General features: G+C 38.1%; 1 protein-coding gene and 1 long non-coding RNA gene across 5 annotated transcripts in view; both read left to right on the top strand.

Moving 5' to 3' along the window:
• The window catches only part of FNDC1 (fibronectin type III domain containing 1), a 77590-nt gene extending 70289 nt beyond the window's left edge, over positions 1-7301 (top strand). For all 4 annotated transcript variants that reach the window (XM_026705076.2, XM_087938834.1, XM_087938832.1 and 1 more), the window contains exons 18-20: positions 608-769; positions 2185-2307; positions 4834-7301. In XM_026705076.2, coding sequence (XP_026560861.2) covers positions 608-769; positions 2185-2307; positions 4834-4949 — 401 coding nt within the window. In that variant the 3' untranslated portion in view covers positions 4950-7301. The remainder of the gene's footprint in view (positions 1-607; positions 770-2184; positions 2308-4833) is intronic.
• Positions 1-14886, top strand: part of LOC148127690 (uncharacterized) — a 288673-nt gene that overhangs the window by 212783 nt on the left and 61004 nt on the right. The window lies entirely within an intron of this gene.

The raw sequence follows: 14886 nt of genomic DNA, 5'->3' as shown, positions 1-14886 counted from the left end.
TCAGAGCACGCAAGTTGTAAAATAAGGACAGTTGATTTCAAAAAGAAAGGTAGATAATTCCTATAATCTTCAGGAGCATATTGTACGGTACCAGATTTTGTTGTGAATGTTGAATATATACTGAAGTGTTTTCTGATTCGTGGTGCTCAGACTGTGGTTTGCTATGTAACCATTCAGACTTTGAATGAAGGCAAATATACGTGTCCCAGGATAGTGTTGCTGGCTCCAATCTGAGTTGGTCACCAGGATTTGAAGTTTAGCCTTCTGAGTTTTTGGACTCGTGATGGAGCCTATTCTTAGGGAACTTCTCTCTAGTAGAATGAGTTATTCAGATTTATTATTAGCATTAGTACTTATTCAGACTTTTTCCAGACATTTTGCAGTGGTGTGGAGAGAACATAATGAAGGAAACAAAAGGCTTCCTCAGCATTTAGTAATCTTCCACTTATAACACTATGCTTGCATGATCACTTCCAAATTGAAGTAAATCTGTTTTAGTAAATCGTGTACTGGTCTGGTCAAGTAGTAGCGTTTAGTAAGTTATTGTTAAGTTACTGTTGTTTAATATTATTACATTTGGTAGTTGAGCCTTTAACCTGTTTTGTAGGTGGTGAACCCATCTGGATCCCATTCAATTTTAAATATGATCCCACATACTCAGAATGCAGCGGGAAGCAATACGTGAAACGGACGTGGTACAGGAAATTTGTAGGTGTTGTTCTTTGTAATTCATTGAGATACAAGATTTACCTCAGTGATGATCTAAGAGGTATGTATTTGGGTCATCTGGCAGCGCTCAAGTGAGTTACAGTAAAGTTTCAAAAATAAATGTGATTAACTTGTATGATTAAAATGCATCTGAGCTATGAGCTGGCACACAGTAAATGACATCATCTCCCCCCCCCCCCCAATTTTCCCCTTTTAATTTTATCCAAGTTATAAATTGAAAACACTTTGGATTGTCTCCGAGTCTGTTTTAATAATTTGGGGTAATTCTATTATTTGAATTCTCTATCCACTTTCAAGTGAGTGAGATGGAGCAGGAAGAAAAAAAAAAGACAATGTTTTGCAGTGGAGTACCTTCCTAGCTTGAGCAAGGGATGCCTACACATTTTCCTCTTTTGTGTTAAAATTGTGGTTTGGGTCCCCCTTCAAAGAGTAACAAGCCTGTGTCTTAGTAGGCTACTCTGTCATTCCATAATGCTTTGCTTTGAACAGTGCTATGCCCTAGGTAGGATCATGCAAGACAATGGATTTACATTTTGCTGCATAATACAAAATATCAGTTCAGTCTCAATCATTTCAGTTAAATTCACTGCAGTTGTGGAAATTTGGAGATTTCACATTTCCTCACATCTGTAAAAATCAGAGAGATACTACTTCATTTTCAGCAAGTGAATAAAGAGATGCTGTAATATTTTAACTCGGATCTAAATGGAACCAATCTCACCTTTAAAAAAAGAAACATATCAGAACCAGACCAAGAAGCAATAGTTATGTTTTAATTTTTAAATCATTATAGAAAATATTTTAAATGGGTTATTTTTAGGGGGAAATGCTTAAAATAGTATGCATGTAACCTAGAAGTGATTTTTTTTTAAAAAGTACAGTCAAAATGTGTACACCACTAGGGTTTACACATGGGAAAAAACACAATCTGGGAATAAACTCATTTATTCATCTCAAATTGTAATTTTCAGACTTGGTTCAGTTCAGTGAGGGAGAGAAAAATATTTCTCCATGCATTCATATATGGCTATTTGTACCATCTTCTTCTGTTTTATGTGGAATACAAATTCTGCTACCTCATTTCAGTGCAAGTTCTTCATTATATACATATTAATTGTTCCTAACTCATTGGAGAAAGGTAACCACAATACAAAAAGACTGCTGCCAGCCCAATGGCAAATGTGCCACTTGAAGGCAAGAGAACTTTAACTGCGATTCTTAGCCAAATATTTTTGATCGAATGCAAGAATGTTGGCAAGGACCACTGGCAAACTTTCATAATGGGTCAGTGGATTATTTCATTACAATGCTTCTATTGTTGCAGAAATTCATGAATGTAATAAATAAGTTTACTACCAAGGAAGGGGCAGAAGATTCTTCTCCCTGGGTTTATACTAGTCTTGGCTGCAGCAAACTCATTCTAAGTGCTTTTCACCCTCCTCGCTTTTTTTCCAGATACATTTTACAGCATTGGGGATAGTTGGGGAAGAGGTGAAGATCACTGTCAGTTTGTAGATTCACACCTGGATGGACGGACAGGACCACAGTCTTATGTGAATGCTCTGCCTCCTATTCAAGGTAAAAAAATAAGTGCAAAATTAATTTGATGGGGCCCTGGAGATTTACATTCTATACAACAGTGGTGGGATTCAAAAATTTTTACTGCCGGTTCTGTGGGTGTGCTTCGTAAGCATGGCTTGATGGGCATGGCAGGGGAGGATACTGTAAAATCTCCATTCCCTCCCCACTCCTGGGGGAAGGTTACTGCAAAATCCCCATTCCTCCCCACCCCACTAACCTGATATCCAGCTCTGTTCTCCTGTGCAGGGCAACAAAAGAAGACCCAGCCAATCAGCTGGGACTCGGGAGGCAGAGAATAGATGGGGGCAGGGCCAGTCAGAGGTGGTATTTGCCGGTTCTCTGAACTACTCTACCAGTTCTCCAGAACTGATCAGAACTTGCTGAATGCCATCTCTGCCATACAGGTTGTAAAGGCAGCTTATGCCGAGTTCTTCAAAAACTTTGATTTTGTAATACTAAACTTGGAGTGGTTTTTCTCCGGTGTGACTGGTCTATCAGGACAACTGGTCTACCCAATCATGGGACAGAGCAAATGGCAAGAGCCATTCCTACTTTAATAGAAAAGACATGAAAGCGTTATTGGCATTAATGGTACATCAGAACAGGACACAGTTGTCTCTGCCTATTAATTTGGAACGAGTCCCACTAACATGTGAAATGGCAAGCTGTGTTATTATGTGACACATAATGTTTCTGTCTGTTCAAATTGGCATACATTACTGTGGGTTGTTCTAATTCTCACAATAACCCAGACAGTGCCTTGACGATCCAAACTCTGTCAAGGATCTTGGAGTACTCATCTCTAATGACCTAAATGCTAGAGCCCACTGTAACTACATAGCCAAAAAGACATTAAGAGTTGTTAACCTCATCCTACGTAGCTTTTTCTCTGGTAATATCACGCTAATAACTAGAGCATACAAAACATTTGCTAGACCAATACTCGAATACAGCTCATCAGTCTGGAACTCACATTACGTATCTGATATTAGCACAGTTGAGAAAGTCCAGAAATATTTCACAAGAAGAGTTCTCCACTCCTCTACTCGTTGTAGAATACCTTATGCCACCAGACTTGAAATTCTAGACCTAGAAAACCTTGAATTACGCTGTCTTCGGTCTGATCTAAGTATGGTATATAAAATCATACATCGCAATGACTTATCTGTCAATGAATACTTCAGCTTCAACTAACAACACAAGAGCACACAATAGATACAACCTCAAGGTTAATCGCACCAAATTTGACTGCAGGAAATACGACTTCAGCAACAGAGTGGTCAATGTCTGGAATACTCTACCTGACTCTGTGATTTCTTTCCCAAACCCCAAAAACTTTAACCTTAGACTGTCTATTGACCTCACCCCTTTCCTAAGAGGTCTGTAGGGGGTGTGCATAAGCGCACCAACGTGCCTATCATCCCTGTCCTATTGTTTCTTTTATTTTCTTTTATTTTTCTTATATGTATCCATGTATTCATAAACTATGTTTTTACTAATACCTATTATCTTGTAAGCAATTGACAAAAATAAATAAATAAACAAATAAATAAAATAAATATAGCTACTCAATGCACTCAAGCAGTTTTGAGAATAAAAATGTAGTTATGCAACGTATTTCTTTGGCCCTAATCTTGTGAGACGCAAGCAACCAGAGCTACAAGTGAAGGGTGTATGTTGGCTACTTTATTCTATTTTACTTATAATTTAAGAATCTGCTCAGTTTGCCTTATTTTGGGAACAGATAAGGTGCCATGGAACTTAGGAGAAGTTAGTCTTAGAACTTTTGTGGATGTGCAATGACTTAAGCCTAATTCCCTGCTTGATCCCTCTCTTCATCTGGCTGGTAGTTTTCCAACAGGTCTACAATTATAGAAGGAGATCTGTGTGTCAGATTGATAAGGTATAAATATAAAGATCTATCTGGCTTCAACAGCTTTCTTTCAGATTTGAGATATAAGGCCACTTCTTGCAATAGCCAAGAAAGGAAGCTCAAACAAAGGAACAATGAGTGAAAGAACTTCTACAAGTCAGAAAGAAATTAGACTGGCCCCACACCAATTCCATTTGTTTCAGAAAGGGACCTTCAGTCAACAGCAAAACTGAACATCTGTAATGTAGAAAGAGAAGTAACCAAAGACCAGGTGAAGCACAGGATTATTGTTGACGGATATCATGCAGCAAAAAAGAGGAAGAAGAAGAGCTGGTGGAAAAATTACAGGCCAAGAAATTGTAATTCCCTTCTATTTCAAACCTGCATATAGCAGAGTAGAAAGAAGTGTATTTAACCTGTTTCTACAATAGGATAAATTACATGCCATAAGGAATAACACAAGGAGACAATTGGGTATTTTTGAAGAAAGCTCAGTTAGCAAGGTGTATGTCACTTCTTTTCCTCTGTGTTCATTTTCTTTATTAAATTAATTATTGAACTAAAATTAAAGGTATTAAGTAAAATTAAAAAACTGATTACATCCCTCTGCTACTATTAAGATACTAACTTCAATATTTTGGTTTCTTCAGGTTATTATCGCCAGTATCGACAAGAACCTGTATCATTTGGACGCATTGGATATATGACACCCTATTACTATGTGGGCTGGTATGAGTGTGGTGTAACAATTCCAGGGAAGTGGTAGCTGTTCTGCGATCCTCTGGAGCTCTTCATCACAACTTTTGAACAACTACCATTGAAGGACTTGGAGCAACTGCATCTGGAAATGAAAGAAAACAAACATCCCTCACAGAAGAAACATGAGAAGAAGCTCACTGGAACTCAATGATGCCCTTATCCTAAATCAATGGTGCTGCTTGGTTATTCTGCTTCAGGACATACAGGTGAAACTCAAAAAATTAGAATATCATGCAAAAGTTCATTGATTTCAGTAATGCAACTTAAAGGTGAAACTAATATATGAGATAGACTCATTACATGCAAAGCAAGATAGTTCAAGCCGTGATTTGTCATAATTGTGATGATTATGGCTTACAGCTCATGAAAACCCCAAATCCACAATCTCAGAAAATTAGAATATTACATGCAATCAATAAAACAAGGATTGTACATAGAACAGTATAGGACCTTTGAAAAGTATAAGCATGCATGTGTACTCAGTACTTGATTTTGGCCCCTTTTGCAGCAATTACTGCCTCAGTGCGGCGTGGCATGAAAGCTATCAGCCTGTGGCACTGCTGAGGAGTTATGGAACACCAGGATGCTTCAAGAGCGGCCTTCCGCTCTTCTGCATTGTTCAGTCTCATGTCTCTCATCTTTCTCTTGGCAATGCCCTGTAGATTCTCTATGGGGTTCAGGTCAGATGAGTTTGCTGGCCAATCAAGCACAATAATCCCACGGTCATTGAACCAGGTTTTGGTGCTTTTGGCAGTGTGGGCAGGTGCCAAGTCCTGCTGGAAAATGAAGTCAGCATCCCCATAAATCTCGTCTGTGGAAGGAAGCATGAAGTGCTCCAAAATCTCCTGGTAGACGGCTGCGTTGACCCTGGACTTAATGAAGCACAGTGGACCAACACCAGAAGATGACATGGCTCCCCAAATCAACACAGATTGTGGAAACTTCACACTGGACTTCAAGCATCTTGCAGCCTCTCCATTCTTCCTCCAGACTCTGGGTCCTTGGTTTCCAAATGAGATGCAAAAGTTGCTCTCATCGGAAAAAAGGACTTTGGACCACTGAGTAACAGACCAGTTCTATTTTTCTTTAAACCAGGTAAGATGCTTCTGACGTTGTTTTTTGTTCAGGAGCAGCTTGACAAGAGGAATACAACATGTCCAGGATCCGTCTATGTGTGGTGGCTCTTGATGCACTGACTCCAGCCTCAGTCCACTCCTTGTGAAAGTCCCCAACACTTTTGAATGGCCTTTTCCTGTCAATCCTCTCCAGGCTGCAGTCATCCCTGCTGCTTGTGCACCTTTTTCTTCCACACTTTTCCCTTCCACATAACTTTCTATTAATGTGTTTTGATACAGCACTTTGGGAACATCCAACTTCTTTTGCAATTACCCTTTGAGGCTTTCCCTCCTTATGGAGGGTGTCAGTGATGGTTTTCTGCACAACTCTCAGGTCAGCAGTCTTTCCCATGATTGTGATTCCTACTGAACCATACTGAGAGACCATTCAAAGGCTCAGGAACCCTTTGCAGTTATTATGGCTTAATTAGCTGATTAGAGTGGGACACTTTGAGCCTAGAATATTGAACCTTTTCACAATATTCTAATTTTCTGAGATTGTAGATTTGGGGTTTTCATGAGCTGTAAGCCATAATCATCTCAATTATGACACATCACAGCTTGAACTATCTTGCTTTTCATGTAATGAGTCTATCTCATATATTAGGTTCACCTTTTAAGTTGCATTACTGAAATAAATGAACTTTTGCACGATATTCTAATTTTTCGAGTTTCACCTGTATATGAGATGAATTTGGGTTGTCCTGCCTTTTTCTCCTTGGTTCTAATAGGCCTGGAAATGTAACTGAAATGAGCAGTTATCTATGCTCAGTGAAGCCTAATATATTTGATTAACCACACAGAAAAAAATGGAATTGTGATATATCTTGAAAGAAGATGACTTAAGCACGCTGTGCTTGCATTATGGAATGGTAACCACTTTCCACTGCTATTAATAGAATTCTTTGTTGTTATCCACTTTGGGTTGTGAGCTTCAGAATGTTGGCTTACAGCTGCACTGTGTTACAAAACACCCCTGAAAACCAAATGGAAGGGTTGCTCACAGCTTCTTCTAGGGGTTTGCACATGGCTGAACAAAATATAACAGGTCACTCTGTAAATTCAGCTAGCACAATCAACAACCAGTACAGTCTGGTTGCAGAAATATTTTTTAAAACTGAGATTTTGTAAAGAAAAGAATTTAGATAAATATGTTTATGGGTTAATGTTTATGTAAAAGGTGCTATTCATAACAAGTCTTCTGAAAATATTCTGTGAAAAATATACTATGCACAATACATTAATTGCATATGACTCAGGCTTTTATTCTTGTGGATGACATTGAACTCTAATGAAATAGAAAATGTAGAAAAAGAAAAGAGAAAATGGAAAATGGAAAATTTCAGCAGAGAAGTCTGCGCATGGCACATTTCAGCAACAGTGGATAATTTGGTCCATATTCTAATGTAGTTGAGATTCTAACCTCAATACAAATTTAAGCAAGTGTACATTAAAAGAACTTCAGATGCTCTTCTGAAGTCTAAATCACAAACTTGTTTACGTGGAAGAGAAAAAGCATTCGATTACAGTGAAACCGAAGCTGCTTTATCTGCCATATTATGTACAAGGCTACACAAAATTGTAATGTCAGAAGAGTTAAAAATTAATTCTACCTCTTTCTTCCCTTGTCCACATAGCCTCAGTTATACCCTCCCTCCCATGGTGGTTATTTTTAAAATACATTTTAAATGCAATATAACATAAAATATCATAACTAGTACACCCTGTCCCCTAGCTGCACAATATGTGCCTAAATTTGAAAATTTAGATAGCTCGAACATCAAAACCATCAGTTACTGAAATCTTTTTTAGACTTTTTCAAACACATGTTTATTTAGCCTAGAAACCAAACTCTGAGAATGAATTCCATGAACCTGGTGGGTTTGAGGCTTATTTTTCACAAAGAACAGTATCACATTAACTTTTGAAGAGATGAAAGTTTCAAAACAGTTCATAATATCACTTGAAGATCACAACCTTCAAAAGAAGGACAAAAATGCAAGAGCTCCAAACATAGCTTGAGTCACTCAGATTTTGAGTATCTCATTTTTTTTTCAGAAGCAAAGCCCTTCACCAACAATATTATTACACAAACCTGGGCATTATATCTGGCCTTTTGGCTGTCCCTGTCCGGCTTGTGGCATCAGCTGGACATTGGCGGGTTTGAGTGTGTGTCTCGGCAGGGGTTACAAAGTGACATTGTCATGAGGTGGGGTATCTGTAGCCCTCCACAATAGTCTCAGCTGCTCATGCGTCCTCTTAGGAAAATGAATTGCCCACTTCTGATTTAACATATAGCCAGATATTATGCAGGACTTATTTTTACATTTTAATTTATGTTGTTAACATCCTAATCCCATCGATATGGCAATACGTTACTTGTTTTTTAAGAAGAGATCTTTGAGATACTTTGAGATACATGTGCAGTTCTCCAGTGCACATGTGGAACCAAGCTGTCACATCCTTCCTGTATAACCAAATTGTTTAAAGAAATGATGTAGCCTCTGCTCAGATGAACCATGTGTACGCACAGAATTCTCATATGTGTTTAAAAAGTACAGGATGTAGATACGGCTGTATGGATACTAAATTAGTACTTTTTGCTTTCCAATTTGCTGGGAAGCTTTTTTAGTAGACTGATGATACCTTGCATATTTAGACAGAGACCCTCCAATCTAGCTGGATGAAAGTGTCTTGCTTCCCTGTACTTCCTCTCCATTTAATATGGAAAATCTAAATGAAAGTATAATTTTCTTGCATTGCACAATTGCAGCAGTGTTGCATTGCAGCAGTGTTGCATTGCACAATTGCAGACCTTCAACATGCCAAAATTACAGTAATGAGGACAGACTTTACACCTCTGTAGCATTGGCTGGGTACATGATGTTACAAGTAATCAATAGGAAATGGTTAAAGTGGGTGTACCTTTTTGTACTGAATAATACTTTCTGATACCATTTTATTGGGTACTGTCTCTTCATTAAAGTCCAAACATTTTGGGAAGTAAAACAACTGAAAAAAAAATCATGAAGAACACTGTTGATATTAAGCCAAACTTGCAGGTTCTCCCAGCAATAAACAATAAAAAAAATTGGAAGCAGCCACAGAGCCGGATATAAATAACCAATTTCCAAAGTGTGACAAAGTTTGTGTTTTCCAGGCTTCCATGTCTATGAGCTCCATTTGATATTGCCAATGGAGAAATATGACTACTGTATGAAAACACTGGAAGGCATCGTTGTTTATCATTATTTTTGGTTTATGTCCATACTTTACACATTGGATTTTACTTTCCACTTATCTTCATTAAAACCAGAATTACATATTCTAGTGTTGTTTCCTGAACCAATGCAGTTTTTTTCTAGAAAAAGATAGTTGAGGATTTGTAAATGGCACCAATATGCAACACTCTGATAAAGCAACTCCAGCCTTACAGAGCCTTGACATCACTGATAAGGCCTTATTACTGACCTGTAGGATTAACCCTAACGTAGCTCTCTGGGACATTGTGCATATGTAATAGCAGACAAACTCCAAAAAAGAATGCACTGATACGTGTTTGCGGTACTCCTTGATGTGATTGCCAGGTATATGTTTTCATGGGTGGTCCTGAGCAAAGCAATGAAGAGCACATAATATCTTGAATCAGAGGTGGTATTCAGCAGGTTCTGACCAGTTCTGGAGAACCAGTAGCGGAAATTTTGAGTAGTTCGAAGAACCAACAAATACCATCTGTGACAGGAGATTTTACAGTCTCCTTCTCCTGCCATGCCCACCAAGCCACGCCCACAGAACCTGTAGTAAAAAATTTTTAAATCCCACCACTATCTTGAATGATGCCATGGTGACTTGTAGCTGGAGCCTTTGTAAAAGATTTCCTACGGTAGTAAAATGCCTCCTTCAAAGCAGACTTTATTTACCATCTGTATAAACCTGGAATTCTCTTTTTGGAACATAAATGGTGCATAACAAGTCACTACTGTAATCCAAAAGTTCATGAACTGTCCCAAACAGGAACATCTGAGCTTTTTCTTGAAAATTACTAGAAAGTTTAAGTCATGGGGGAACTGGGGAATTCTGGGAGTTGAAGTCCATATATCTTCAAGTTGCCAAGTTTCAAAAGCACTGGTTTATGTCCTCCAGCATGTGAACCACTCATAGTTAAGTGCTTTCTGGCAGCCTCCATTGGAGAACTATAATTGTAAAACATCCATGAGTTGCTAAGAACCTACAATCTTCCCAAATAATCAACCAAGTTGGCTATACTTCCAAGAGAGACTGGCTCAAGGGATCCCTGATGTTTAAGAAACCGGCAAGCACTTTCCATTCAATAATGCTTTCCCAACATAGATGGAATCTGATTCTCTGCATCTGCTGCTTTTGGAGTGTGGAGCAAAACGAAAGAGTAGCAATCCTGGGTGAAAGTACAGTGATAGTAACCACTATGTAAATTAATAAGCAGCACCAATATAGGAGATCCTCCTCTGTCACAACTGGTTGTTATTTCTTCCACCTTTTCTAGCAGCATCCTGAAAGGGGGGAAAAAACTTGCTGGAATATTCATCATTTTTCTAGCCAAGCTGTTTCCTGCTACCTTCCTGTATTTTATGCTGTGGATTTCAATGCATTCAATATATGAAGACAGCAGGCCATTTATCTCAACTACAAAACATCCCAGTGCACTCTGTAATGAAATGACTAGTACAAAAATTCCATTTCCTTTTGCTTTGACAGTAGTCTTTCTGGAAGATATTACCACAATTTATATATTACTAATGGAAATAGGAATTTATCTTGAGTTCAACTATCATTCTGATTGTTTTCAGGCCTCTTTGCAACCATACTCAGCAATATTTCTCACTTTCCCTCTCATCACATCTGTCTAAAGAGGCCATATGAAGCCTGCCATTTAAGCTGATCTCTCTATTTTCATAGATAAGAGATCTTTTGGAAGCAAACTCTACAAGCTACCATTTTCCTTAGCTTTTCTGAAGTGTCAGTATTGTGTCCCTAAGCTCTAAAATGAAATAACTTGAAAATATTTGGCCTTACAGTAATCTATACATCTGATATTATGAAGGATGAATGCTCTCAGTTTGAGAGAATTGAGAACTTCTAGTTGGAGATGCAGTCAATTAGTTGGGTGGGATGACTAGCCACCCAGAATCACCTTGTAGGGGAGATGAGCAGCATGGAAATTTCATAAATAAATAAATTCTGATATTCCCCAGTGCCATTGCTGCTGAATTGATGTAGAAATGCTGCTTCAGAAGTAGCAATTTCTGGCTTCCGGTTTGAGCTTCTTCAGCGACAGACCGAAACCTCGTCTCTGCAAGGCTTTGATCCGTGCTCGCCGCTGGAGCGCCCTGAGCTGGCTGGCTTTGGGGCTAAGCCACCCCATAGAGGTGGTGAAGAGGGGGGAGACTGCCTGCAGGGTTGAGGAGAGCCGCATCTCTCCTCCCCAGCTGCCCATTACTCCCTTTCCCGAAGGCGGTTGCAGCGGTGGTCAGAAATGGCCACCACAAAGAAGAACTCGACTGGAAAAGAATGTGCAGGTGGAAGATAAGAGGAGAAAGTTTTGGTTGACCGGGTCAAACAGCAAAAGCAACAAATAAGGTACCCTGGAATTGAAACTATTAAAAAACAATAACATTGTTTCCTAAGAAGATTTTTAAGCTGCGAAGGAGAGAGAAAAGGGAAAAGATTTGGCTTTTTTTCTTTTTTTCCTATACTGACAGCTAAGAGACTTAAGTAAGATATTGTGACATCCATAGGCATTTAATGCTGAAAATAAAAAGTCAAAGGGATAATAAAGATTTCTGGATAATTAAAAGCTTTTGAAAACAGGAAAGGAAAGAGGAAGAATAAAAGGGCAGGATCTGGAAGGGAGGAGACTGCCTGGAATTAAAAAAGAACTTATAGCAAAATCTCAACAAGACTTCCAAAAGATACATTCTAACTGAAATATTGCAACAAAAACCCCAGGAAGAAAAAGTCGAAAAAGAAATAAGAAGATATAACTCGGGACTATTTGGATTACTTGATGATTTCTGGGTTTTTGGTTATTGTTTTGAATGACTAAAATCAATCGGGTGGTTGTTTAAAAGTGTTTAAAATGGCTCCACTTTTAGAAGAACTGAAAATGGAACTTAAAAAGTACAAAGAAGATGCACAAGAAGGGAGAGGCTCTTTTGGCTTTGTATTTCAGTTTTTAGAAATAGAGATTTGGAATTGGTACGTAAGATAGTATGGTTATATTAGAAACAGAAATAATTTTAGAAAATATGAAACAATGTATGATTAAAATGTCTGATAAAATAGCTACCTTAATTCAGTGGAATGCTTATCAATAAATAAATGTAATAAAAGGTATATTTAATGATTTATAAAACATATGTGAAGAGAAATAAGGGAAAAATTAATTATGGAGATTATATGTGTTTTTAAGGAAGTATGATATTTAATTGAAAAGAAGTGTTAAAGATGTTAAGATTTTAATGATTATTAATGATAGAACTGAACTGGAACAGAATGAGGGTTTATCATTACATATATTTACAATCTTTTTTTGTAAGAATATAGTATTATAAGAATGTACCAAGCAGAATTCGATTGGAAGTTATGTATTATGTATTATATTGAAGGTCATAACCTGAAGGTATATGTTGAACTTTAAACAAGAGTTGAATGGATGTAATTAAAAGATATAAGGGTGTCATACTCCAATTAGTAACTACAGGAAAAAACTTGTTTAATGAGAAAAGATAATATGAAATTGAAACAGAACAGACAAAAGTATAAGTATAATGATTTGAACTGAGATGAGATAATCAAATTAAAATTGAGAAAATCAAAAGAGGGGAAAAACTATATAGAAAATGTAAAATAGTATAAGATATGGAATAGAATACAAAAAGGAGCATGAAATTGAGTTTTGTGTCTGTATAAAGAAGTTCAACCCGGGACTATGCTATTTTCAAAAAAGATGTTTTACTTGTATTTTGTATGTGTGAAAACCCAAATAAAACTTTATTAAAAAAAAAAAAAGAAGTAGCCGTTTCTGCTCTTGTTGGAGAATATTCTTGGTTTGACACACTTCTGAGATCACATTAGAGGAGGGGTGTCCAACAGTGGTGGGTTTCAAATTTTTTAACTACCAGCTCTGTGGGTGTGTCTTGGTGGGCGTGGCAGGGGAAGGATACTGTAAAATCTCCAGAGTGATATTTGCCAGTTCTCTGAACTACTCAAAATTTCCGCTACCTGTTCTCCAGAACTGGTCAGAACCTGCTGAATACCACCTCTGGTGTCCAATCTTGACAACTTTAAGACCTGGGGACTTCAATTCCCCAGCCAACCATGGGAATTCTGGGAGTTGAAATTGACATGTCTTAAAGTTGTCAAGGTTGGACACCCCTGCATTAGAGCAGCATTCTGGCCTCACTAAAGGAACACAGCAGTGGTGGGATTCAATTTTTTTTTACTACCAGTTCTATGGATTTGGCTTGGTGGGTGTGGTGTGGCTTGGTAGATATAGCAGGGGAAGGATATTGTAAAATCTCCATTCCCTCCCCATCCCACTAACCTGCTTTCTAGCTCCATTCTCCTGTGCAGGGCAACAAAAGAAGATCCAGCTGATCAACTGGGATTCAGGAGGCAGTGAATAGATGGGGGCGGGGCCAGTCAGAGGTGGTATTTGCTGGTTCTCCGAACTACTCAAAATTTCCGCTACCAGTTTTCCAGAACTGGTCAGAACCTGCTGAATACCACCTCTGGAACACAGGTATGGAACTGCTAGCCCAGTGTGACAGCATGAGAAACCAGAAGGCATCAGAAATTTGCCATCTGAGAATACAGGTACACATAGAGTTACCAGATTTCTGATCGGGCAGAACAGGACATCAGCAATTGGAAATTTTTATTTATATTCACAGGAGAGGAAGGAATTACTGGTGAGTAGGCAGGCACAAAATGGAGAATACATCTTGAGAGGAATGTGCAAAAGCCAGTTAGAAGGCAAAAGCCTTCACCACCTAACAGGTTAAATTTCAGGCAACAACACAAGCCAGCAGTAGGTCACTAAGCAACTAATTAAGGTCACAGAACAAAGTGTGTTAACTTGTGGTTAGCACTTATTATGGAAGTGCTACACCTCAGAGAAAAGCAGCTCAGGAAGAGATAAGCTTATTAAATACTCAAAAAAATTAGACAAGATTTTCTTTTAAGGCCATGCTTATCAGAGAACACAAAGACATGGCCTTCTTTTGCCAGATGTTTGATAACCCTGGATGCACATGAACATATACTACTTTGTTTTAAAAACAAAGCCTGAAGAGATGTATGCTTACTTCTGGACCCTGAGTAAGATTAAGTAGTCAGAAATGGTCTAGCAACTGATGGGCAGGTTTTGCTCTGTACTTAGCAAGTGTAGAAAGTTGGCTCAAACAGTAAGCATTGAGTTTCTCCACAAGCTCTATTCACATAAAAATGTGTGTGTGTAAAGTCCAGTTTTCCAAGCAAATCTGAAAATAGTCAAAACAATTCAGAATAACTCCAGGTGCATTTTAATTTTGATTCAGCAGAGCTAGAAGATGGAAAGAGTTAGTCATCTGGAACAGTTTATAGTTCAGAAATATATTCAGGTGTACGTGATCAAACTCATAAGGATGTGTAACCTTCAATATTCAAATCTATCTCCTCAGCTTGAGCAACGTTTTGCAGACTTGCTTCTTATTGCATTTAATTATGACTATCTGCTTTATGTTGACTTCTTGTTGTTTGCTCCGGTCTTTGATTATTGCTTGCCTTGGATTATACACAGGAAAAATAATA

This window comes from Pseudonaja textilis, chromosome 1 (assembly GCF_049901715.1).
Source record: "Pseudonaja textilis isolate UNSWEBS1 chromosome 1, rPseTex1.2, whole genome shotgun sequence".
Taxonomy (NCBI): Eukaryota; Metazoa; Chordata; class Lepidosauria; order Squamata; family Elapidae; genus Pseudonaja; species Pseudonaja textilis.
This window is presented reverse-complemented; position numbering and strand designations above follow the sequence as displayed.